This window comes from Lethenteron reissneri, chromosome 36 (genome assembly GCF_015708825.2).
Source record: "Lethenteron reissneri isolate LAM-NWPU_2019-01 chromosome 36, ASM1570882v1, whole genome shotgun sequence".
Classification (NCBI taxonomy): Eukaryota; Metazoa; Chordata; class Hyperoartia; order Petromyzontiformes; family Petromyzontidae; genus Lethenteron; species Lethenteron reissneri.
In genome coordinates, this window is record NC_083814.1 from 10836401 (window position 1) to 10862236 (window position 25836).

The window sequence follows — 25836 nt, forward strand, 5'->3', positions numbered from 1 at the left end:
CAGTCATTGGTGACCGGGCTACGTGCACAATTAATGTCCCCCATTCACGCTTTTCATTACAGTCACCTTTATTGTCAGCTCGGTGTCACGTCCTTCCAGGAAATGATGGGGCTCTATCATTTGCAGTAATATTCATCACCCCGTGGACCCTCTTGGCAGCTTGTTATAGATATTGCGATACCTTATGGCATGGCACTGACCATTTCATCATTGAATCACCTGGCATGCCATTTCATTAGATGAGTCTCTTGCGTTGTGTTTAATGTCACGGAAACAATGTATTATGAAGTTTAATGAGAGCTGTCTGGTGTGACTTTTTTCCCCACTGTTTAATGTTTTTTTGAGTACGTACTGATCCCTTATATTGTATGGGTGACGACACGCAAATTCATGGATTTGTATCCATTCTCGAAGCCCGTCGACACGTGCATTGGGTCGCGTGTGTAATAATCAATGTTGTCCAATGCGTAAATGTTGCACATAATTGGTTCTTACGTCGCACAAACCGATACATAGACATATATCAAATGTCTGATAATAAGCTGCGAGTGCATTGCGGAAAATGTTAATACTGCTTTTTATTTATGGAACTGCCGTCATATCAGAATCAGCATCGCTGTTAGTACTGGAGAAATCCGATGAGCTATGAAGCTATTTTTTCACAGATGTCCGGTAGACCGTGTATCGGTTAGCGTCATCCTCATCTTGCGATCCAGAAGACGCCAGTTCTATCTCCCGGCGTGGCAGTTGAGACAACGGTGCAAGGTTCTTAAACCCCCTCCCCCTGGCCGCCTCTGTCCACGCAGCAGTGTCAACGTGTTCGGCAGGGCGCGTGCTGACCAGCATGGAAGAGTAGGCCAAAAATACCCTCTACAAGGGCTTTCTAGTGCCCTCTCTAGTGCAGCAAGAGACAATTCAGGGCTGCACCTTTACCTAATACATCGTTTAATGAGCCCTGGGACACGCACGCCTCTATGTCTGTGTGCGTTTCCGCGGAGCAGCGCAGAACGTCGCTGTTCACCGAACAATTTCCGTTCTATTCTGGCCACCTTTGTTTTTGCAAGCCGCGTGAGCCCTCTGTGTGTGTGAGTGAGTGCGTGCTCCGAGAAGCAGGCTCCCTCTTGTTTACGCTCGGCGGTGACGGCGCTTAGAAAAACATCGTCCATCGGCCGCGTTTCATCGCCGGGACGGTTTACATCTGGCGCGTCGAGTGGCTCGCGAGAGCCCACGCGTGATCCCTGAAGCATCCCAGCTGCGCCTTGCCTTGCGAGCGCAGGGCGCAGGGATGGTGACCACGATGACGACGACGATGGCAACGATGATTTCGAACGTGCGGAATTTAATTCTCGCGCGTGGAATAGCTTATTGCCGTTCAAATCTCGCGTTTGCAATTGTATTCTGTTCTTGCTGATGGCAACGTGTTCGGACGCTAAATGCCCGCGTCAAGGTCTGCCAGTCACGAGAGGGCTTCAGCAGAGAGTTGGTGTCGTTATGCTGTTTCCTGCACCTCCGTTGATGGAGGGCAGACTATCGTGGTTCACTATTACTGGTAGGAACCTCTGGTTACACTAGCCCACAGGGGATTATTGTGTCCGTCCGTCAGTCGTGCAGGGAGGGGCTGGGTGGGGAGGGTGGGGCTGGGTGGGGGGTGGGAGGGGTGGGGCTGGGTGAGGAGGGGTTGGTCACCCTGTGGTGCCCTTATAAAACTCAACGTTTAACCTACTCACGCCGGCTTGTGCCCGCCCTCAGAGTCGGGCATATTTGCGGAATACACCACATCGCCGTTGACCCTGGCCATTGACCGAGCAACCCAACGTTCCTACCAGCTCCCTCCGCAGGAATGTGTTTGGTCCATAGTTGCATGGCCACAATTGCACCACTTGTGGCGTGCCTTTAAATCGCAACTTACGTGCGAGATGTGCACATCGGCATGTTGCAGGGACTGTGAGCACGTTCAATTGTTACAGGACTTTCACTCCGTGTGACTTAGAAATATGTATGGAGTAATCTGGTGAGCTATGAAGGTCTTCTTCACAGGTGTCCAGTAAATTCACAGATGTTGTACTTTATATCTTGACTTAAAGCTTTCGTGACTGCAGGAATCCATATTCTTTGGGTCCTTCGGTAAAGCCACGTCGATAGAAAAATAAAAAAAAATAAAAAATATCACGACGTTTCGATCGCTTGTGTTGCGATCGAAACGTCGTGATATATTTTTAATAATTTTTCTATCGACGTGGCTTTACTGAAAGACCCAAAGAATGTTGTACTTTCTGTATTTATGACTCCCACCTCTTCCAAGACATCTGGACAATGTGGGAGATTGATTGCTGATGATGCAGATTTTCATTATGATGATGCTTGTGTTGATGATGTAGCTGCTTATGATGATGACGATGCAGCAGCTGATTACAACACACCAGACGATGATGGCGATCGTGTGTGAGGCTTTCATTTATCCCTTTGTTTATCAGCCGCAAAGTTACCCAGTCCCTGACTCTCTCCGATCTCTAACGATCCCCCTTCCTCCTCGATCCTCCTCCTGCCCCATCCTCCGCCACCTCCGAGGAAGAGTTCACGTTGTTACGGAACGCGCTCGCGTCGAGCACTTTGCGATGCCGTCAACTCGGCGCGCGGCCGATCGTGGCCACGGCTCGGCAAATTGTGCCACCTGCCTTTTCATCTCGTCGGGGGCGTCCTTCGTTCGGCTCTTTTTTATTCCCACAGGGCTGCTCGCTGACAGAAGCGCACGGTCATTTTGCGCGCTGTGCGTGTGTTGCGCGCGTGTTGTGCGTGTGTTGTGGAGCAGCAGGACGGTTGTTTTGTAGGGAGCCGTTGGGCTGGCTGTACATTTGGCTTTTATGCAAAGCGTCAGCGTATCGCTTGCAGCCCGATCGGATGGGAGAAATTAAATCGTTGTGTTGCGTTTTGTAGATGGGACTGCGTTTGTCATAATTTTTTAAAAGCCAACGTGATTTCTTGTTCAAACGAGCATTGGTGTATACCAGCCCTGAGCCAGCGGTGGGAATTACACATCCGTGCGGCAAGGGGCAAGTGCATTTAACGGGCATCCACTGTTGATTTCCCAGAAGGTGGGACTCATTTTAACAACCCTAGAGGGAGGATGGGGTTGTTTCAACCCCCAAGCCAGGACTCGAAGTCACAAATCTCCGATTGCGAGCCGCTCGCTTCACCGTTGATCGGCCACTTTGCCACCGGTTTGAATAATTTCATTAAAACTGCTTGTGTTTAGTTTGTTGTCCCCCGTACCTCCGATTAGCGCGGTTGGCTACGTACGTTGTGTGAAAGAAATTTCCGAATTTCAACACGTATTTAAATAAATATTATTATTGAAGTCCACATTAATAAAAAAAACTCGTCCCACCGCTCCATACATCTAACCGTGGCCCGTCTGCATTGGCTGTCGGGCGCCTCTTTGTCTTTGTGTGTACCCCGCGCGTTGCAGTGTGCGGCCGCCCGCGCAAGCCGGTGGCCGGCGCGTCGGACCGCAGCATGGCGGGGCGCGAGCGCATCTCGGGGGGCACCCCCGCGGCTCGTGGCGCGTGGCCCTGGATGGCGGCACTCTACCAGCTGAGGGGCCGCCCGTCCTGTGGAGGATCCCTCGTTGGTGAGGACGGACGGCGTCGGGTTCACCGCTTCGGTGGTCTCGCACGCGCCGATCTACTCCAGACGTTTGCTCGCTGGCGGCCTGTGGTCGCTGCGGTGGCTACGAGACGTTAACTACCTCGCCTGGTGTGCAGGAGGCCGTGGGTTCAATCCGGACCCTGACGACGCCTGCTGCTGTAAATTTTTCATAATCAACGTTTTTTGGGTTTAGATCGCGTTATTTATAAATGTGTCATTACCCTCCACCACCCGACACGGCCAATCAGCAAGAAAGTGTCACGTTGACAAAGGACAAATAGTTCACTGCTTTAACCCACGGGTGTGTTGAAGCGTGAAACCACAACATTTACAATTTTTGAGTACGACGTTTCGCTGGTAATTGCATCCAGCATCATCAGGCAATTCGCCAGAATGGTGAGGCTCTGCTCTGGCTCCCGGTCTTAAATAGAGCAGCAGCAGGGTGACGTCATCATTAACTCATCAGGTGCAACGATTTAAGGTGGAGGGGGGGGTATTGTAATTCTGTATATTTGGTCGCGTGGATTTTTTCCCGGGTCCTCCGGTTTTCCTCTCCACATTTAGAGACACGCGTTTAAGAGCATTTGGCTGCTATAAATGTCCACATGATAAGCCACTTAATTGGGCTATCATTTGTGGCCTGGTCGCATCTGAAAAAGAGCTATATATCTCAGTGGGCCTTACCTGGTAAAATCATAAAAAAATTGTTTAATCTATCGCTACTACTACTGTGCTTACTGTTAAACGATTAACTTTACTTGGGCTTGCTGCTCCCTACATCCAGGAGTTGATTCAGCCACAAACTTCACTGAGATCTCTGAAGTCCACCGATCGTGCATGCCCTCCTCTCCCCAGTTACCTATTATTCCTTTCTCCTTGACATGTATGGCCTTCTGAGATCTATGTTGCAGGTGCCGTATAAATCCAATTGATGATGATTATTATTACTCACCCATTCACTCCAGCCACTCGCTCACCGGCGGTCAGTCACTATGCACGCCTGTAATGCAGCATTGTAGAGGCAAGGATTGGTGGATGACGCAAATTTGGTCGCATTTTACTTTGTTCGCCAGCATAAGGCATGACGGAAAGTGTACCGGTTTCCATCTGTATTCCATCTGTACGGGGATTGTTCCCCTCCTCCCCTTGCACACATGGGTATTCTCCGGTTACTCCGGTTTCCTCCCGCATGCATGAGTTCTCGTAAAAATGGAGTTGGCCAAACAATTAAATATAGGACCACAGAACTTGGGCAATTGTTGGCATCGGTTCTGGGTGCTTTGCTGCTTGCTGGTGGACTCCCGTGCCTCCGAATCATTCTCCGCATCTGTGAGAGAACAAAAACTGTGTGCGTTACAAATGCTAAACTATTATCATTATTTTAAATAATTCATTAGAGTATTACTTATTTTTGAAATGTCCCGGTTGCTGCTCATATGTCATCGCATTTAAAACATTTACGACTGCCCCATAATGAGCGTGAGTTATTAATCACATTGCTATTTTCTCCTCCGTAATTACACGACGTGCAAAGAACCCCGGGCGATCCGAGTTCGACTGCTGGCCACGGCTCACATCGGTGGCGAGCGATACATTCGAACCGGTCTTGAGCCACGCTTCACCGATGGTCACGTAACTCCCGTGACTGACAGAGCACGGGGAGGACTCCATCCAGCGAGTTGATTGCCAATGGATGTTAATCATAATACATATTTTTAAATGTACGAATATTTTACTGTCTCTGTTAGTCTTAACATGAATGTTCACTACGGCAGTTGGCCCTCGCCGAAGGAATGTGGATTTTTTTTTATCACTCACAGTGTGCCAATAATGGAGGGCAACATCGATCCCAGATCCAGTAAGGGGGGCAGTGACCTACATCCAGTGCCGGATGATCCTAGCCGCAAAAGTAGCGACATATGCTACGGGCCTCGCACTTTCAAGGGCTCCGTGCTAAATGCTTTCAAGCTATCAATTCCGGTTCAGTGATTCTGCACTTGCTCTGTTACTACAGTACGATACCGCCTTCAACTTTTATGAACGACTGGGTGTTTAAGATTAGCGATTTGTCGTATTTCTCTGCTGCCTTCTACAGCCACCCGAGTTGACCTTGTTGGCGCACATCCCGCGTACGTGACGGAAACCTATCTGCAACGACTGCAACTATAAAAAAACGCGTTTTTTTTAATTGAGAGATTTACCGCAATCAAATATGAATTGAAAATTATTTAAATGCATGAAATCGAATAATCAAATGCATTGAAAACCGCAAAATGGAACTTAATTATTAATTAAAATTAACATTTAAATGACTTTTATACGCGACAAAAGCTTTAAAAAATGTCGCGATGTTTGTCCAACCTCCCTGCCTCCCCCCCCCCCATCTTCCTCGGGGGATGCGGTTAGAAGATTGGACTCGCAATTCAGAGGTCCCTGGTTGATCAGACAGCCGCGACAATTGAACCAATGCTTAAACTACACCCTCCCTCCACCACCCCCTACCCCCACCACCTCACCACCTCTCTGTCCACCAGGCACAGTCGATGTGCGGTGAGGGGAAGTGTGGGCACTCCTCCAAATGCGTTTACCACTTCGTGCAAGAGTAGGAGGGCAAATAACTTCCATAGAGGCTCCTGAGAGCCTCCGAGAGGCCCGTCTGCCGGCAGCTGCAGGGCTGCACCTTTACCTTTGAAACCCCGCTGTAAATGTTTTGATTAATACTCCTGTTTTACTATTTTCCCTTTGCCTGAAGCCAATTTGTTTAAATTTCGTAACATTTCGAGCACTGTTCTGCTCTTGCCTCTACTTAATATAGTCGCTTTCCTTTCCAAGAATGACATTCTATTTGTTTTTACGCATTTAAAATTGCAATTCTCCTTCTTTATTAAGCTGCGTGCAAATTGTATGCAAGCATGGTTAACTACGGTCTATGCTCGTGAAATGTTAAATGTTTTTTTTGTATATATAATCTGTTGCATGATACATTGTATTATGTAACCGAGGTCGCCTTTACATAAAGTATTTTAGATTGGTGATGCATCGTGTGTACTCAACGAGCCTGTAAAATTAAGGATATTATGGCTACTGTTGAGAAACATAAACATACACACGTGGGCTTGGGCAACAGAAAGAATGAAGAGGCCAATGGTCAAGAAAACTAACAACGGAGTGGCAGCCAAGGAATGGGATGCATCCAATTTGGTTCCAGACACCGAGGAGATGGAGCGATGAAATCAGTTTGTGCGCAGGGGCCATGTGGATTATTACATCGCGAGAGGTTCGAAGTCTCAATTGTATTTTGGTTTAACTCGGTGAGAACTCAAGAGACCGAGCATAGTCTCGTTTACAAGAGTGACCTCGGGTATCAGTCTGCCAGTGAGTGGTGGGGGCAGGGGTTAGCGATGATTGCTGCTTCCCGTGTGTGTGGTGTGATCCCAATTGAGTAATTTTCAGATCATTTCCGAATTCGGGAGAAAAATTTGGACCTTTGCCCTCCGGCACACGATTGGCCAGCTCTCTGGCACGACATCAAGGGATGTTTTCACGTCCGCTGTGAAGCATTGGACGTATCGTGGTTCGTGGGGAGCGCTGACGCAGCGGTTAACGCGGCTAGCGCTACGGACCCGGCGACGTCCAAGTTCGATTGCTGCTCACGGCCATCGCCAGTGACGATTATTTTAACCGGGAACCTCCCCTAGGTCGACTTAGCCTCGATTGAGTATCTGGTGCGGTGTTTAGTAAACATCGCCACTGGGAAAACAAAGGCGGTCGGGCGTGGTGCTGGCCACCCCCTCGTGTACCATGCCAGCTCGTTAACAGCACATGCCCCAACAGTCTGTTAAGGCAACACGGCGCGGGATTTCTGTCGTTGTGTCTTGGATAAATGCACACCGCAGAAATAATCAGGGCGGCCGTTGGATCCGAATCGTGGACCTCTGCATCTGCCGCAAGCGGCGAACGTGCTCCCGCTGGGCCAGCCGCATCACCGCCCTCCTTCGTGAGAGGCAACGGCTTGCTTGGGGGCGGTTGGGACAGGGGGGAACCTTTCCTCCAGCAGTCGATTGACTGATGATGACGACTGCGACTTTGACGCCCCGTTGCTATGTGCGCAGGGGAGCGGTGGATTGTGACGGCGGCGCACTGCCTCTTCACGCGGCACTTCCAGGATCAGCCGACGCCGGTCTCCGTCAGCGGCATCCACATCAAGCTCGGTGAGCACTGCGGGCCCGAGCACGCTGCGTTGTGCACCGCTCAATTAGCACGGTCGGCTACGTACGGCGCGAAAGAAGTTCGTACGTGCGTTCATGTGTTCCAGGGGTCGTTTCTGCGTCTCGCCAAATGTTTGCGTCCGCTTCTCTGAATTCCCACTCGTTATTCGTGTTATTCTCCGTGTGAGTGTGTGTGTAAGAGGCAGTGTTTTGGGGAGCGGTAGTGTAGCGGTTAGCGTGCTTGTGCTACAAACCCGGTTACCTGGGTCCGATTCCCACTCACGACCAACACCAATGACGATTATCTGAACCGGTCCTGGGCCTCCCCCTAGGTGCCTGGTGCGGTGTGTAAACATCGCCACTAGGGAGACAAAGGCGTTCTGGCGTGGTGCTGGGCACCCACCCCCTCGTGTACCGTTCTGGCCTTCATAGGTGCTCGCGAACAGCACTTGCCCCAACAGTCTGTTACAGGCTATACGGGGGATTTTTGTCTTTGTTACATCTCTGTGTCCGTCTCTGTCCTCATCCTTTGTAAGTTACCTCGTCTGCATATGGCCTTGCGGATCAACACGATGTTTACAGCTTTCCTTTTCTCTAATAATCTATTCCGTGTCTGTCTCCTTCCGGGTTTCTCTGTGTCTCTGTCTCTTTGAAGGTTCATCTGTGTCTCAGTCTTAATGCATATCTCTGTGTCGGTCTCTTTACTGAGTTGGTGAGTGGATGAATAAGTGAGTGGGTGAGAGAGTAAGTGAATGAGAGAGTTTATAAATAGGTGGGTGAGTGAATGAGTTAGTAGATCGATGACTTAGCATGGACATCAATGATTGCATGAGTGAGTGAGCGAGTGAGCGAATGGATATCATGATGATGATTGCGTTATTGAGTGAGTTGGTGAGTGAGCGTGTCAGCAAGTCAAAGTCGAGATCGAGTGAATGGGTGAGTGAGAGGGTGAATGAGTAAAGTGGGCGAGTGAGGGGATAAATTAGTTAAGTGAGTAAGTAAGCATGCGAGTGGAGCCGATGAACGAGTGAGTGGCCGAGGTGAGTAACGTTCTAACCTGCCCCTACTAGAACATCTGTGAAAAAGAGCTTTACAGCTCACCTGATTCCTCCAGTAGAAATACATATTCTGATTCTGGGCGGGTCGCTGGGCGAACGACTGAGTGAGCGAGTGGGTGAGCGACTGGGCGAGCGACTGGGCGAGCGAGTGGGCGAGCGACTGAGCGAGCGACTGAGCGAGCGACTGAGCGAGCAAATGGGGGAGCGAGCACTGTGCCGGCCATTGCTGCAGGGAAGCACAACACCTTGCGCCCGACGCCGGGCGAGCTGGACCTGAAGGTGGTGAACTACGTGGTCCACCCCGAGTTCGACGCGCAGACGCTGCGGAACGACATCGCAGTCGTCGAGCTGGAGCGCAACGTGCGCGTCACCGACCTCATCGCGCCCGTGTGCCTCCCGGACGAGCGCATTCAGAGACTCACCACGCCAGGCAAGCCGGCCACGCGCACCGGCGATCGTGCCACGACCGGCAGCCGAGCCGCTTCTCCCCGAATCGATCGGGTCGGCCGCATTTTTACACCGGTCCATCAGCACAAAGCTCCGTGTCCCGTCACGTGATGCTCTTGACTCGCAGCGGTTGGCTTCTACGTAAGGCCGTAGATGTGTGCATGCACATTCAACTTCTTTCGCACCGTACGTAGCCAACCGCGCTAATCGGAGGCGCGGGCGGTGGGGGGAAGGACAACAAACTAAACACAAAAAGGGAGTGCGCTCTCCAGACGACTGTAAGTAGACCATGGACCTATCATTGTTTTAATGACAACGCCTGTTTGCCCAGGAAAGCCTAATCGACTTTTTGTGATGGTGAGGAACCTACCACGTTTGGCGCGGATATTTTGGCACGTGTGTATTCCAGTTGAGTCTTTCGCGGTGCCGTTGTTCTAAATCGGCGAAAATTATTGACTGTTAATGCCAGCAGGCAATTTGCCCAACTCCTTGCGATTGACGTTCATCCGTCCCACAAACGTGCGCGTGATGCACGGTACCCCCCCCCCCTATTTCTGATTCAATCGATTACATTTCTACAGACGTAAAAAAAAAAGTTCGTACTTTTTGTTTGACCTCATCTTCGTCAAATCTGCTTTAACCCAATTTTAAATGCAACGTTTCAATCGGTTGCTTTCTTATCGCGTAAGGTGCTCTGAGATGTCCCCTCCCTGGCACGAAGTGGTTATTCTCTCAATCACATCGGGTTAGAATCAGAATTCCAGAATGCGCGTGCTTACCGATCGACTTGCTGTGTTTTTTTTTGGCTGTGCAGGCACCATGCTGGCGGTGACCGGGTGGGGTAAAGAGTTCCTCTCCAAATACCCGGAAACTCTCATGCAGGTGAGTGAGACGGTGGTGGGGGAGCGATGAAATCACTTTGTGCGCAGATTGCAAGGTGGATTTTTACATGACGAGAGGTTCGAAGTCTCAATTGTGTTTTGGTTTAACTTGGTGAGAACTCAAGAGAGTGATCTGGGGTAGTGTAGTGGTCGGTGCGCTGCGCTACGAACCTGCCGACCCCGAGTTCGATTCCCACTCAGGGACAACACCAGTGACGATTATTTGAAACCGGTCTGGGCCTCCCCTAGGACGACTCGGCCTCAAATGAGTACCTGGTGCGATGTTTAAACATCGCCACGGGGGAGACAAAGGTGGTCGGGCGTGGTGCTGGCCACCAACCCCCTCGTGTACCGTTCCAGCCTTCATGGGTGCTTGCTAACAGCACTTGCCCCAACAGTCTGTTAAGGCTACATGGGGGATCTTTGTCTTTGGTGGAGTTAGCCCATTGGGAGCCCTCCCCCATTTTTCACCCGACCCCCCTACCCTACCACCCCCACCTCCCCCGCTTTTCACCCGCCCCCACCACCCCCACCCCCTATTAATTTTTTTAAACTCCCAGTGAGATGACAGAAGAGATGTGTAAGAAGAGATGTGCACGAGAGACGGAGATGTGGCGAGATGAGAGAAATGAGGACACAAAGGCGGTGGTGGATTGAGATGAGAGACAAGATGAGAGAGATGAGAAGTGGCTTTCTTTTACGTGCCATTGGATTTTTTATATAAATTCATAGCTGAATTACGTTCAGTTTCAGTTTATTTTGAAGTACCTCGCGAGCTAAGGAGCTCTTGATTGGGGTTTCATCAGCATAAAGCATTGTTTCCCTGGCAAACGTAGCGTACATAAGAGGTCGGAAGAAAATTAGAAATCAAAAGAAATGCATAATAAAGAAAGAAAAAATGGCAACAAATCACATAATGTCGAGTATAATACAGAATTATCTTTTAAATATTTAACTAACGTGAGGAATATGATTGAAGAACATATTGCAATTAAGGCATACAAACACAAGTGGTGAAATTGTTTCTCTGAGAAACATCTCATTCCAATGTACAATCATAATTACAACAATCACGATATTGCACTTAGTAAAATAATGCAGCGTCTATATATATCACGCAACATAGTGCAATAAGTCATTTAAAAATATGAGAGGTCACCTACAGGCAAATAATGTTCACGCAACACATAATTGCGTTTGCAGTGGCAGCATGAATTGAACCTGTTTTTTTACATTAATCTGGGGGTCCCTTAAGCTGCTCGGGTCTCTAAGGTCGTTACCTGCTTTGATGAAGTCTTGCGCCACCCACTGAAGTGAGGCCACCCACTGCACCTCGACGCCGATCATCCTGAATGTCGTGACACACTCGCAACAGTTGTGGGGGGCAATCTTCGCTGGCAGTTTGCCCCCCCAGGAATACATTTACTGTGAGAAACTCTGCCCACTTTTTGTTGACATAGGCTGTGGCAACACAGCAACGGAGCTCTTGTCTCGCCAAGGAGAATAGAGGTTGCTCAAAAGAATGCTTGGAGAGCGATGATTGGCCTAGATAACGCACAACCTCGGAAGGCACGTGACCTCTGTCTATGACCTCATTGGAAGTCACAATCCCAGTTGCCCACTCGGAGGAGCGATCATATTTGTCAAGTTTGACCAAATTATTAGTATTTTTTTACAACGTAAAATTGCCGTCGACGATTTACCCCAGAGTTGCCCTCACGTGTCCATGGCCTTGAGTGGGGCAGCTGCGAACCAATGTACATTCACATGTGTACACACGTTAAAATTCCGTATTATTCTTTTTTAAAAAAACGTATCGCAATCTGCAAGTACTCGAGGGGCTTCAATATTGCGCGTTTCTTTTGCCGTCGCGTGTGCCGACAAGACGGAAGTGCCGCTCGTGGACAACACCACCTGCCAGGAGGCCTACAGCCAGACGGTCCCGTCCCACGTCATCTCTGAGGACATGTTGTGTGCCGGCTTCCACAACGGTAGCTCCCCTCTCTCCCTGCGACACCGTGTGCTCAACCGCCTCTGTGTGACCCATGACCCCGTGTGCTTCACTGCCTCTGTGTGACCCATGCCCCCGTGTGCTCAACCGCCTCTGTGTGACCCATGACCCCATGTGCTCAACCACCTCTGTGACCCATGACCCCGTGTGCTTCACCACCTCTGTGTGACCCATGACCCCGTGTGCTCAACCGCCTTTGTGACCCATGACCCCGTGTGCTCAACCGCCTCTGTGTGAACCATGACCCCGTGTGCTCAACCACTTTTGTGACCCATGACCCCGTGTGCTTTACCACCTCTGTGTGACCCATGACCCCGTGTGCTCAACCGCCTCTGTGTGACCCATGACCCCGTGTGCTCCAACGCCTTTGTGACCCATGACCCCGTGTGCTTCACCACCATAGCTGTCAACCCTTTATCAGTGCCCTACCTTATTACAGACAAATGCAGGCCTTATTGGTCACCCCGTGCCTTTATAAATATCAACGTTCATCCTACAAAGTCCCATCACGAGGGAGAAACACAAACAAATAGACCAAAAATATTTTTCGCCCGTATTGAAACGGCTGTACGCCATATGGACCAGCAAACTCAAATTTCCCTGTGCAAGAATACGGGGTACACCGTATGGGTTGACAGGTATGCACCACCTCTCTGTGACCCACGACCCCGTGTGCCCCACCACCTCCGTGTGGCACGTGACCCCGTACATGCGTGCCGGCAGGCGGGCAGGACGCCTGTCAGGGCGACTCGGGGGGGCCGCTGGTGGTGAAGGACCCATCTGGCGATTGGCTGCTGACCGGCGTGGTGTCGTGGGGCGAGGGCTGCGGGGCCGTGGGCGCCTACGGAGTCTATTCGCGCGTGGAACACGCTCTGCCCTGGATCCTCTCCATCATTCAGTCTCCGTGACGACCGCCACCATCCCTCCCTCCCCCCACACACCCTGCTCCCCCTTCTGGCGTCATCTCAACGCCAGGTGACCCTCCCCTCACTTCTTCAGCTGTGGCGCGGCGCCCGCCTCGCCAAATGTGTTTGGCTGCGACGTGGGGGAGGGCTTGATTCATGCTTCGTTTAATTCGACGCTTCCCAGCCCAATGTAATTAGAACAAAAATTCTCGCAGCATTAATTCATTCGGGTCGGAGGGGCTGCGGCGCTAATTGCAATAGTCCACGGCCGATCGCGGGCCCTGCTCGCACCGGCCCGTGTCTGGCGCTCGTCCGTAACGCCAGCCCTGCGCCGGTCGCGGAAATTCCACATTTGTATATCAGGGACGAGTTTACAACTTGGGTTGAACTCGCATTCGAATGAGCGTGGGGGGAGGGGTAGGAGTGGGTGGGTGGGGGGGGTCCTCAAGACCGTTCATGTCTCTGAGGCCAGTGGCAGACATTTCGAATTCTTCCAATGGAGGGCTTCTCCCTCTGGAGGTTAAAACCACTGCTGTTAGATTTTTGAATTCTCATCAAGCGGTGTTCATTGATGGCACGATGGGCTAAGTCGACCCTCGCCGGGATTCGATACTCGTGCTATTCGGATGAGGCGCACCCACCACAACACCATTTGGCCAGATTAAACATTAAATAAGCACCCTGCCCCCCATCCTTGTAAATCAACACGAACGCCGCCCACCCCCATGCTCCAGCAGTTTTCCACGCTTTGCGTTCACCGGTCGTCTTCATTCAAGGCGGTAGCAGTCGCGCGCACACTGCAGCGAGCCCTGTGTTGGTGTTTGCAGAGCGGTGGATCGTGTTGGTGTGCACAAGTACAGGACAGTTGTGGAGAACCCCGTGGATCATTTCGACGATGCTGCCCCTCTAAAGTTCGTCGGGCGACCTCGTGTGAATTCTTCGCCGAGTGAGGCCATTTGCACCGCTGTTTAAAAAAAGAAAGGCACTGCAGGTTGGCTAAGCTTAAGCGGGGAAATGCTGCATTAGAATACTAAATCGGCACCACTGTGAACCTGGGTTCGAATCCTGGCTTCAGGCACTCGTGATTGAAGCGGGTTTCTCGGGGTCCTAAGATAATGGTCACAGATCGGTCATCAGTATCTGCCCGAATTAAAACCAATCGCACTGAACTTGGGCTATCACTTTATTTTAGCACATTGAGCACGGTTTGACTACGTATGGTACGGAATAATTTCAACCCACATACATAGATACAATTCGGCTTGCTCTCTCTCCAATAATGATAACAGTATATGGTTTGATTCATACGCGAAAAACACCATTTGTAGGCCTTATGAAAGGTGTGCCCCGAAAGGAGACCAGAGGCCTTGTTAGGTAATTTCAAAACTAGTTCCGGGACATCGACTTCCAGGTTCATTTTCATTGTTTTGACACGGGATAGTGCACTGCTAGCTTTGAGAGTTCGGAATGTAAAGTTTGATTTCTTCTTCCACGGCTGCATTGCTACGATCGGATTGTGATTGCAAGAAGACAAAACAGAGGGCACAGCTTCTCCTGGAGCTGTATTTTTTAACATCATCATGAGCCATGATCAATCCGCTGCTGGATGAAGATCTTCCCAAGCCCTTGCCAGCTTTCATGGTCCTACGGTGTAATCATCCGTTCAGCACCTGCAACACGAGCTGATTTCAACGCTCCATCTCCGAGGCGGACGTCGCTCTCTCCAATGCGTTACAATTCCTTGCTGCCACTCCGTATTATTAGCCATCGGCCATCATCCTTTCTCGCAACATCTCCTGCCTCACCCCGCCGACTCATACTCTTTGTGTGAATGATGTCATTCACCTGCGCACGTTCACGAATTTACGCGTTCCTCCAATCCGTCTCGCGATGTAATTCCAAGCATGCGTCTCTCTGTTATTTTTTTCAGCCAATTTGAAATGTTTCTTCCACTTTAATTATTATTGATATTTTTGATACACATCCCATCCATACCTCCGCAGAAACGCACCACATAAGGAGGTTTAACCTAAAATAATCACCCAAATTGGTGAAAGGCTGTTCATTAATGGTTACCCGCCATCCCACTCACCCCCAGCCAGCGTACCCATAATGGTCAGGATTAACCCCGGACAACAACCCCTAACCCCGTCCCATTTCACAGGCTGCTTGGGCAGACGGCTCGCTCACAGGCAGGCAGGGGCGCCGCGCGCAAACTACGGACGTGCAGTGGCCGGAAAGAGAAAACATCACAGAGCCTCAAGGGAATAAAAAAAAATCGAAATCCCGCTGAACGGAATTACGTCCGCATGGTGGTGCATTTAAATGTCCTCGCTGTCCCAGTTAGATGGGGCATTTCATTCAATTCGGTGCGCTGTCCTGCGCAATGAGTCTGGCCTTATTAAAACCAGCCACTCCATCCCCCCCCCCCACTCCACCTCCCAGTGTCTCCCCGCACTTTCCGAACCACTTAGGTCACCCACGGTGAAGACTCCGTCTTGCCACACCGATTGTTCTGTCTCATCCATTACCGTATTCAGCCACCACACACACACACGGCAGGGCACAACAACACGCTCATCCACCCACCCACTCACTCGCTCGCTCGCTCACCTCCTCACCCACTGGCCACGCTGCAGGTCACCTCGGTTCCCTTTCTGCTACTTCTCTCGCTCTGCTTCCTGCTTTGGTATTCCTTCCTCGCATCAACATTTTTTTAGTGCGCGTTTATTTCGTTGTCTTTCCCCTGCGCCTCTGATTCCAGCGGGTTGGCTACGTTTGGTGCAAAAGAAGTTCTACGTGCGTACATACACCATCGCCCGTGTCGCTTTTCCCCAAGCTCTTACAATAATAACCTCGGCTCAATTCGAGGAGCGCGTTAACTCACTCTTGACCTGTCATGACTTTGACAGCGCTGTTTGTTGCTGGCCGCTTGACGCTTCCGGCAACCGTGGGTGGTAAGTAAAAAACAACAAATTCTAGATTTGAAGCTTTCGTGACTGCAAGGATTCATACCCTTAGTTTTTTCGGTAAAGTCACGTAGGTAAAAAACTGAAATTAAAATTAATAAAAATAAAATAATTAAAATCACGACGTTTCAGAGGCAACACAAGTCTCCGTCATCAGGTGGGACCGTCACAGCCAGATTTGCTGTATCAAGTGAGGCCTCACTTGTGTTGCCTCCGAAACGTGATTTTTATTATTTAATTTTTTTAAATTTTAATTTCATTTTTTACCTACGTGACTTTACCGAAAAGACTAAGAGTATTAAAAACAACAACCCATGACCGCCCCGCAGCTAATGGCCCGAGTGGTGGGCAGCGGTGGTGGCTTGGGGTGGCCGTGCCTGCGGCTCAAATCCCAATTGGGCGGCAACGCGGAACGCCGCGACCGCCCGACACGCGCCGCGTGTGATTTCCATCGCGCGGCCAGTGACATTTTTCCGACATTTCGCTCAAACGCGGTTTTGCGCTTGCGGCGCCACCGCCGGAGTCCACCGCCGGAGTCCACCGCCCAAAGGCGGTCGAGTCGGCGTGACTTTCCTGCAGTGCACGACCACTGCACCTCCCCCCCCCCCACCACTGTCGCCATTCGTCCACAAAATCGAATTTCTAATTGTCGAAAAAAGAAAATAAACGGACATCTGTATTTGCGTAAACAGCGGGTTTGTGTCTAGATTTGAAGCTTTCGTGACTGCAAGGATTCATATTCTTAGGTTTTTTTGGTTCCACCTGAAGACGGAAGCTTGTGTTGCTTCCGAAACGTCGTGATTTTTATTTAATTTTTTATTTTACTTTTATTAATTTTAATTTTTTACCTACGTGACTTTAACGAAAAAACCTAAGAATATAATAGCGGGTTTGTGTTCAGGCCAGCCTTTGGAAGGGGCTCCTTTGGACGACGTTTTAACGACAGCGTTTGTGTTGAAGCACGCAAAAGCCCGAATTGGTTTCAACAATTGTTGGTCCTTCAAAAACAAAAATGTTCACAAGCCAAGGTCAGAAATGAACACGCAGGTTTCTGTTGCCAGAGAAAGGCCCTCGAGAGCTCCCTCCGTTGTGGAGGCCCTTCCGCCACATCTATGCGTATGTACATTGAACTTCTTTCGCGCCGTACGTAGCCAACCGTGCGAATCAGAGGTGCGGGGGAAGGACAGCAAACCGCCAGCAGTGGCGTGAGCAAAACATTTCAAGGCTGCACCTTTACCTAGGATCGGTTCTGATATTTTCACTTTTCATAAAACCCAGCGATCCTGTCTGGGGTCCCAGAAAAAAATCCCTTTGGTGCAGTGGGGCAAGTGCTGCTAGTGAACACCTATGAAGGCCGGCACAGCACACCAGCGCCACGCCCGGCCGCCTTTGTCTCCCGCATTATGTACTAATTTTGAGGCTGAGTCGACCTAGGGGAGGCCCAGGACCGGTTCAGATTGTAATCATGATCGGTGTTGGCCGTGAGCGGAATCGAACTCGGGTCGCCAGGTTCATATCGCAGCGCGCTAACCGCTACACTACCGCTCCCCACACACCACACACACACCACACACATCACACACATACACCACACACACCACACACACAAACCACACACAAACCACACACACACACCACACACATGACACACACACACCACACACACCACACACACCACACACACCACACACACACGACACACAGACACACCACACACACAACCACACACACACCACACACATGACACACACACACCACACACCACACACACCACACACACACACCACACACACCACACACACACGACACACACACACACGACAGTTGAATCACGGCAGGCGCTGCGCTGTCGTATTCCTGCCGTGGCACTCGCCCATCAGGTGGCAAATCACGCGTGATGACACAACGCGCCGTGGCCACGCAGTCGTAGTCCAACCCCCCCGCGCCCCGCGATGACCAAATCTGCGAGTTGCAAAGGCAGCTTCCACGTTATCGAGCGAGGATGTGAATCCTGTTTCAACCTGCGCAAAGTGAAGTTTCCTTGTGGGGAGGGCGCGCGGGAGGAGCTCTCCGCTGGGGCTTTCGGGGTTTGTGCCGCGTGCTGCTCGATCTACGGTGATTGCGACGTTTCGCTGAACGTGCCGCTGGCGGGGCGGGTCTGCTTCGGACTTCAGCTCCTGAAGAAGCTGCCGGCACCTGGAGTGAAAGCTGTGGAGCAGAGGTCGCAATCGGGTACCCGATACCCGTACCCTACCCGATACCCGGCTACCCGTACGCAGCCGGGTACGGGTACGGGTAGGCCGTGAGTCACTGGTGAGTCGCCGTTTGTCACTCATTTCCCTACGTCTTGTCTCTTCTCACAATTCAAGTTCCTAGAATCAACCCACCCGCGCCTGCAACATGGCTTCATCCCAGAGGTCACAATCAGGTACCCGATACCCGTACCCTACCGGTACCCGGCCGGGTACCGGTAGAGTACGGGTACGGCCGGGTACGGGTACCCGTTTGCGACCCTGGTGCGGCCGGGTACGGGTAAGGAATCAAAACCCGTTTGCGACCTCTGCTGTGGAGTCGGCTCGATTGCATTGGCCGGGTTGGATGGACTGATGGCCACGCCTGCTCACCCAGAGCGCAGCAGATGGCAACACTCCGTTTGCACCCCCCGTGGCAGGCCACTCAAAAGCTGAATTGTTCCCGTTCGGTTTTGAAATGTTCAATTCCTAAAGCAACTCCCAGCACGAGGAGCGAAAACGTCAGACTTTGTGCCGAACAGCACGCGGTAGAATCTGGAACTGCATCGGATAGCTATACAGAACAGCTGCGAAAACGTATTCGTTATTCGTAGGTTTGTGTTGTTTATGCAGCGCAAGGTTGGTTAACAGTTTTGAATGTTCAGGTGCGCGTGTGCGTGTGTGCAAGAGGGGAGAGGTGGGGTAGCGGTTAGCGCGCTCTGCTACGAACCCGGCCACCAGAGTTCGATTCCCGCTCACGGCCAACACTGGTGACGATTGTCTGAATCGGTCATGGGCCTCGCCTAGGTAGACTCGGCCTCTAATGAGTAACTGGTGCGATGTGTAAACTTCGCCACTGGACAGACGAAGGCGGGCGGGCGTGGTGTTGGCCACACACCCCCTCGCGCACCGTGCCGGAGTTCATAGGTGCTCGCTAACAGCACTTGCCCCAACAGTCTGTTACAGGCTATACGGGGGATCTTTGTTTTTCTTGTGCCGCCACTGAATTAGCCACGCACGACATCACCAACTGCAGCCTGTCTCCGGATGATGGCAGAATTTGTTTCACCCCCTGCTTTGAACATAATTACATTTTAATAAAAAATGTTGAACGGGAGGAGGGCGAAGACAGATTGGGGTCACAGCAAACATTATTGAGTTGCGTTTAGATTGAGGGGCTCACGTCCCGTGTACCTTGTTTTTCTTTTACACAAAACGTGTTGCTTGCCATTGCGATGGCGTGAGCGGGGAATGGGGGGGGGGGGGTTCTACATCTGTCCTGGTCTGTTAAAAAAATACAAAAATACTCGGGTCGAGAGAGGAGATGGAGAAAGGAAACTGGTCAAAAGAAGATCTGTAAAAACAGAACCTCAGAGGTGAGGCCACCACTCAGAGGAATGTGAACATTAACTCCCCGAGGGGGGGGGGGGGCTATGAGGGATCGTGAGATTGAAGGTCACCACGGAAAATGTCCCGAAGCAGCGCTGCGAAATATAACACATTGTGTATTGTTTGCTGTTGTTGTGAACCCGCGTTTGGCACAGGTGCACAAATAACGCAAACGCGTCGGTCAACGGCACTGCCCTAGAAGCAAAAAAAATCTAAACCATAGGTCGCGTTTCAGGCATTGGGTCCATTTTCGCCCGAATGTGTTGTGTACAAACTAGTTTTAGGCCACTGATGTGGACGAATGTGATGCGTTCGTGTCGTTCGCGCGCGTGAGAGCGCACGCACGCACGCACGCGCGCGCGCGGCTTGCGGACTCTGCAAGAGAGGCAGGAACAGCTCGGGACTTTCACGCGCGTGGATAAGAGGAACCGACTCGATGTAAAATTGCTGAAACGACTGAATAAATGAGAGAATTCGAACCAACTCTCATTACCTGGGCTTCCTCGTCACCGTCTACGGGGGGGGGGGGGGGGGGGACACGCTACACGACTCGTCCAGCGAGGAGCCGTCGAGGCGCGCAAGACCAGAAGCAAACACGACAAGGCAACAAGAACAAAACTAAAATAATGAGCCGTCGAATCGAACATTCAAGACTTGAAAATCCACGACCTACAACCGAACGCGAGATTATTCACGTTCTCACAAGTGTCGTCCGCTGTCGGAGCGGCGAATAAGTGGAATGTGTTTATTTTAATCCTCTTTGCAACGAATAACGAGGAATCCCGGCTCATGTGCGACTGGGGAGGAGGATTAGGCGCCAGGTGTCGACCGCTTCTCTGTACTCTAAAGGAGGAAAGTCAAAAAATATATATTTACGTTTGTCAAACGTAAGCACACATGACGGACTGAACAATCCGTGGCAGATGCGGCCATATCTTACGCGCTTGGACCATTATGGATGGTCCACAGCGCAGCTGCGGTCACCAATCTCAAACGACGGTGCATATGGGAACGTCACTGACCAATTCTGTCGTTAGCGTCTGTGGGTTTCTATGCGAGTCTATGCGTGTCTATGCGTGAGTCTGTGAGTGCTTGGGTATCTATGATAATCTGTGCGAGTCTATGGGTATTCATCTTCTTGGTTCTTTCGGTAAAGTCACGTAGAAGGGAAGTAATAAAATAATAAAAATAAAACATAATAATAAAAATAAAACATAATAATAAAACAAGTCTATGGGTAGCTATGCAAATATATGGGTGTCTATTGTGTGGGGAGCGGTAGTGTAGCGGTTAGCACGCTGCGCTACGAACCCGGCGACCCGAGTTCGACTCCCGCTCACGGCCAACACTAGTGACGATTAACTGAACCGGTCCTGGGCCACCCCTAGATCGACTCGGACTTAAATTAGTACCTGGTGCGGTGTGTAAACTGCCACTGGGGAGACAAAGGCGACAGGGCGTGGCGTTGGCCACCCACCCCCTCGTGTGCCGTGCCGGCCTTCATAGGCGCTCGCTAACAGCACTTGCCCCAACAGTCTGTTAAGGCCATACGGGGGCTCTTTGTATTTGTGTCCATTGTAGTTGCAAGTCGAAGGAATCTCCATGTCCGAGTCTCTATCTCAAGTCGTGGACCATACCGTGATGCCACTGCAAGGCACGCTTCTCGGATTGCCACCCGCCTCCTCCTGTGAAGTCCATCCAACTCGCTCGCTCGCTAAACTCGACGTGAACATCTAAACAGCGCGTCGTACAGAAGAAGAGCATTGTGGCACCGCCATGCCCGTCTCGGCAATGGGGCTTGACTTGGGAGGGGGGGGGGTCGCACGTGACCGCTTCCACGTTCTTCACTGCGAGACACCGCCGGCAGTCCGCGGCCTCTCTCCCCCTTGTCTTCTGCACGCACGTGCCACGAGCGGCTTCCTACCAATTGATCAGTCAAGTCGGGGTTGGGGCGGGGGGCTGCCGCGATGTGATGAAGGGCTATGCAATGAAGTCGGCATTTCCCGAGTAAAGTCTCGGCGAGAGCAAAATATAACCCCTTAGTTTACTCAGGAAAGCCTCGGTTAAGTCTTGAGACACTTTTTTTCCCCCAGCAGGGTCTCGCATCGTGGAGTGTCTGGTCGGTGAATCTGTGAGCATTTTGCTTTGTTGGTGAAATTAAGGCCAAAAGGTAAAGGCACATCCCTGCGATTGCTTTCCCACGCCACTGCTGGCGTTAATGCCTTGAGAAAGCCCTTGTAGAGGGTATTTGCCCCACCCACGCTTTACTCCCCCCCCCCCCCCAGCGCACGCGACCTGCTGCCGATCCGACTTACTGCGGTGCGCCCATTTGTACCGCATGGACTTCACGCAGTGCTGGCGGTGATTTAAGAACGTCAGAGACTTGCACGCTCGCTTCAACTGCCTCGCCGGGGTGGAAAATTACCGGCGACCTTTAGGGACTGCAAGTCAAGTGCGCTAACCGTTACGCCGCAGAAATCGTAGCGTTGAGAGAAACCCCAATATTTTAAATCGGGGGGTGGGGGGGGGGGGCAAATACCCAAGTGGATTGAAACCTCTTTGCTGTACTGCCATCCCCTTGGCTGCTTCACTGCCAACTCCTGGCCACTTCATAGCCCCAGTGGGGTTTTGGGAATTCCACAAAGCCCGTCCATTGATCTCACCGAGGCATCTACCCTCCCAGTGTGTTGGACCGTGAATGTTTCTTGAAGGGTACCAGCCACGCCGGGACGTTTCGCCCCGTTCCCTTGTTTCACGTTTCTTCTTTTCTTGTTACGAACCCGTTGGAGGAAACGACTGCACCCAGAGAAAACACTCATAGTGCAATCGCAATATTAATAAGAGACACATTTGAATGTGAAGGTTTCCTTAAATGGCATTGTGCATGTGAATATACATGCATACAATGCGCCCGGTCTCATCAGATCTAATAGGCTAAGCAGGCTGTGAGCCTGGATATTGCTTGGAAGGGCGCCCATCATGCGCAAGAGGCAGGTGTCGTAAGCTCTGTGGGCAAGAGAGGACAGTGCGGTAAGAGTCCATTGATCCACACCAGTTGCAAAGACAATGCATATATTTTGATTTAAATCTTTCGTGACTGCAGGGATTCATATTCTTGGTTCTTTCGGTAAAGTCACGTAGAAGGGAAATAATAAAATAATACAAATATTAAACAATACAAATTCTCACGACGTTTCGACTGCAACACAAGCAATCATCATCAGGTGTAAAATTCACAGCAAGCAAATTTTCTTGCTGCATTATTTTATTATTTCCCTTCGACGTGACTTTACCGAAAGAACCAAGAAAATGCACATATTATCAGAGTACGTGATGTATAGGCACAGCAACTTTAACACGCGACCAATATTCAAAAGAGGTGTTTTGGGGTTAGATCACGTAAATATAAATGTGTCGTTAAACCCACCGCCACTCGACACAGCCAATTAGTGAGGTTTGTCACGTCAAAAAAAACAAGTCAATTGTAAATGTCATGGGTTTACTCTGAAACGCACAACTGCTGTGCTGAACTAGCAACCAATGGGCACGTTCTGTTTACGTGACACAACCTTACTAATTGGCTGTGTCGGGTGGTGGCGGGTTTAACGACACATTTATACTTACGCGATCTACCCCCCAAACAAACACCTCTATCATGGAGACAACAACAAAAGCGGCGATCAAAAGCTATTTGAGTGATGAAGCACGTAAGATATCTATATTTGTAAGAACAGATACAAAGGTGCCGAGGTGTGTTATAGAGCAATGACAATTCGGATACTAAGCGAGAGAAATAAAGAAGACGAGAAGGGGGCTCACGTTGTTACAACGTTTGCTATTCTCATTCTGCAACCTTTAACAGCGGCTTCGGCATTCGTAACGCAACCACAATTAAAGAGTTGAATTCGCCAGCAGAGGGCACGTACGTTCCATAATTGTTTTTTTTCAAAGATGACTCGCGCGAGACGAACGCGATCCAACGCTGCGATCAAAATGCATGAATTCAGTGTCGGGGCAATGACGTTTGCAGAGGGGAAACTGTGAAGACGCAGGCGTCACACTGCACGCATTGACGCCGCGGTGCAGAAACATCGTGGCCATTCGCGGAAAATAGAGGACAAAATCGTTGAAAAAAATGCGCAGAGATAACATGGAGAGAAATAGGAACACGTGGATTCGAGAACGTACGTAGCCAACCGCGGGAATCGGAGGTGCGGGGGAAGGACAACAAACGAAACACAACAAAGCAGTTCTAGAGAAGGGAGTTTTCAATCGAGATGATTTAAAAGTGCACAGCCTCAGTGGTTTCCTAATAATCGGAAGAGCGTTCCAGACGGCCGCAGATGCGCTTCTGAAAGCGCGCGATGCAGTGGCCGTCTTTGACTTCAAACAGGAATGGTCAAACTACAGTACATAACTTAATTATATCATAGTTTTCGAATAATTACTTAAATATACGACAGTAATTAAAATAATATTTACGTGAAGTTTTTTTATTTATTTGGATAACCATTTTTTATTGTGATGCGAGTTCGAGCTGAAATTTGGTTCACACGAAATTTTGTTCATGAATCTGGGTCCCCTTGAGCTCCTCGGGGCTCTAAGCTTGTGCTAACATTGCGTTTGCCTTGCGCCAGCACTCCCCATGCATTATATTCTATCCTTGGAATAATTCTGACCTTTTCGGTGAAGTGCCATTCACATTTGGGGCCATGGGATAGCGGGCCGTACACCCATACTAAATTCGGATCTCCCTTGAAATGAGCTCTCACCTTGATTTGCATAGAGGTGTCATGATGATGACAGTCGAATGGTGGTGTAGTGCTGAGTGCGATGGACTATGAACTCAAGCCACTTGAGCTCGATTCCCGATCACAATGCAAGATTAGCAGCGGGAACATATATCAAGCGGTCCTGGTCCATGGACCCGAGCTGACCAGCGTGGTGAAGTATGGTTCAAGCAACACTCAAGAGCAACGGCTCTTCCAGAGGCCTTCATCCAGCAGTAGATTGAAAAGGGGGCTGTAAGAAAAGATGATGGTGCCCGGTACAGATTTTCAGAAGTATTTTTTCGTTTATTGTTTTGGGCACTTTAATGACAGAAGGGTGCCGAAACACGACAAGTCATTAAAAACAATCATTCGTGGACTTTTGTTTTGGCTGGCATTAATCAACGAGCACTTGAATACACATAATAAGCCACGCCCTTGAGTTTTCTATAAGCAGTAAAGAGTGACGTTTTTTTATTTCCTGCATATTCCAAACAAAAAAAAACAACACGGACTCCCCGTTCACCAAGAAACCCACCCTCGTATTGTTGAGCGTCGCTTTCTTCCTCATCACAGCGACGAGGAACAGCGGCAGCGGTGAAACACGGCTGCGTAGTTCGACGCAACGCCGAGCACTGCTTTTTAAAGGCAGCCCATTAGCCATAAGGTCGGTGCTGTCGAGCTGGCACTTGAGAAATAATATTCCGCCACGCCTGGGAATTGAATTAATATTACATCTACCATTAAGTACGTTTAGCATGCCCGGCTTTGCCCGAATTAACCGCGATGAAAATACTGCAAGGGCCGTTACGCTGTGGCCAAATAAAAACTATCTGCGGTGGAATTTTATGGCAATTTTTAGTTTCCATTGTAATATATATGTACACACACACGCGCGCACACACACAGAGCACAAACGGTTTTCGCTGCAGAACATCAAATCGGGCCCGTTAGACCGACGCAAACCGCCGTGATTACCGCGAATGCTTCCGCCGCTGAGGCGAGAGACGCGACGCCCACGTTCTCCTCGACAATCACGGATAACGAAGAAAAATACCACGGCGCCAGCGTGGGGGAGGGAGGGAGGGAGGGGAGGGGCGCGTGGGGGTTAGTGGTGGCTGCAGGCACGAGACGCGCACGAGAAACGGAGCGGCGTGGCGCGCGCGCGCGCGGCACCCACCACGGCCACATCGCGTGCGCGCACGTGGTGCAGAGGGAGACACCAAAACACCAAAACACTGCCAAGGCAACCGCTGGCCGTCACTCGCCGGCGCCGGTTTTTTCTTCTTCTTCTTCTCCCTATTGCCTGCAGTCGGTCTGAAA

At 50.5% G+C, this 25836-nt stretch overlaps 1 protein-coding gene across 3 annotated transcripts in view; it reads left to right on the top strand.

Moving 5' to 3' along the window:
- LOC133351128 (mannan-binding lectin serine protease 1-like) overlaps positions 1-25836 on the top strand; it is a 63791-nt gene that overhangs the window by 31493 nt on the left and 6462 nt on the right. Inside the window, exons 11-17 of one of the 3 annotated variants that reach the window (XR_009756151.1) lie at positions 3467-3628; positions 7758-7856; positions 9144-9341; positions 10173-10240; positions 12125-12230; positions 12974-13225; positions 13983-19595. Coding sequence is in view for 1 of the 3 variants with exons in the window: in XM_061566096.1 (XP_061422080.1) it covers positions 3467-3628; positions 7758-7856; positions 9144-9341; positions 10173-10240; positions 12125-12230; positions 12974-13158 (818 nt within the window). In the remaining 2 variants the exon portion in view is untranslated. Of the gene's footprint in view, positions 1-3466; positions 3629-7757; positions 7857-9143; positions 9342-10172; positions 10241-12124; positions 12231-12973; positions 19596-25836 lie in introns of those variants that run through there. The other 2 variants (XR_009756152.1, XM_061566096.1) reach the window with 2 other exon arrangements.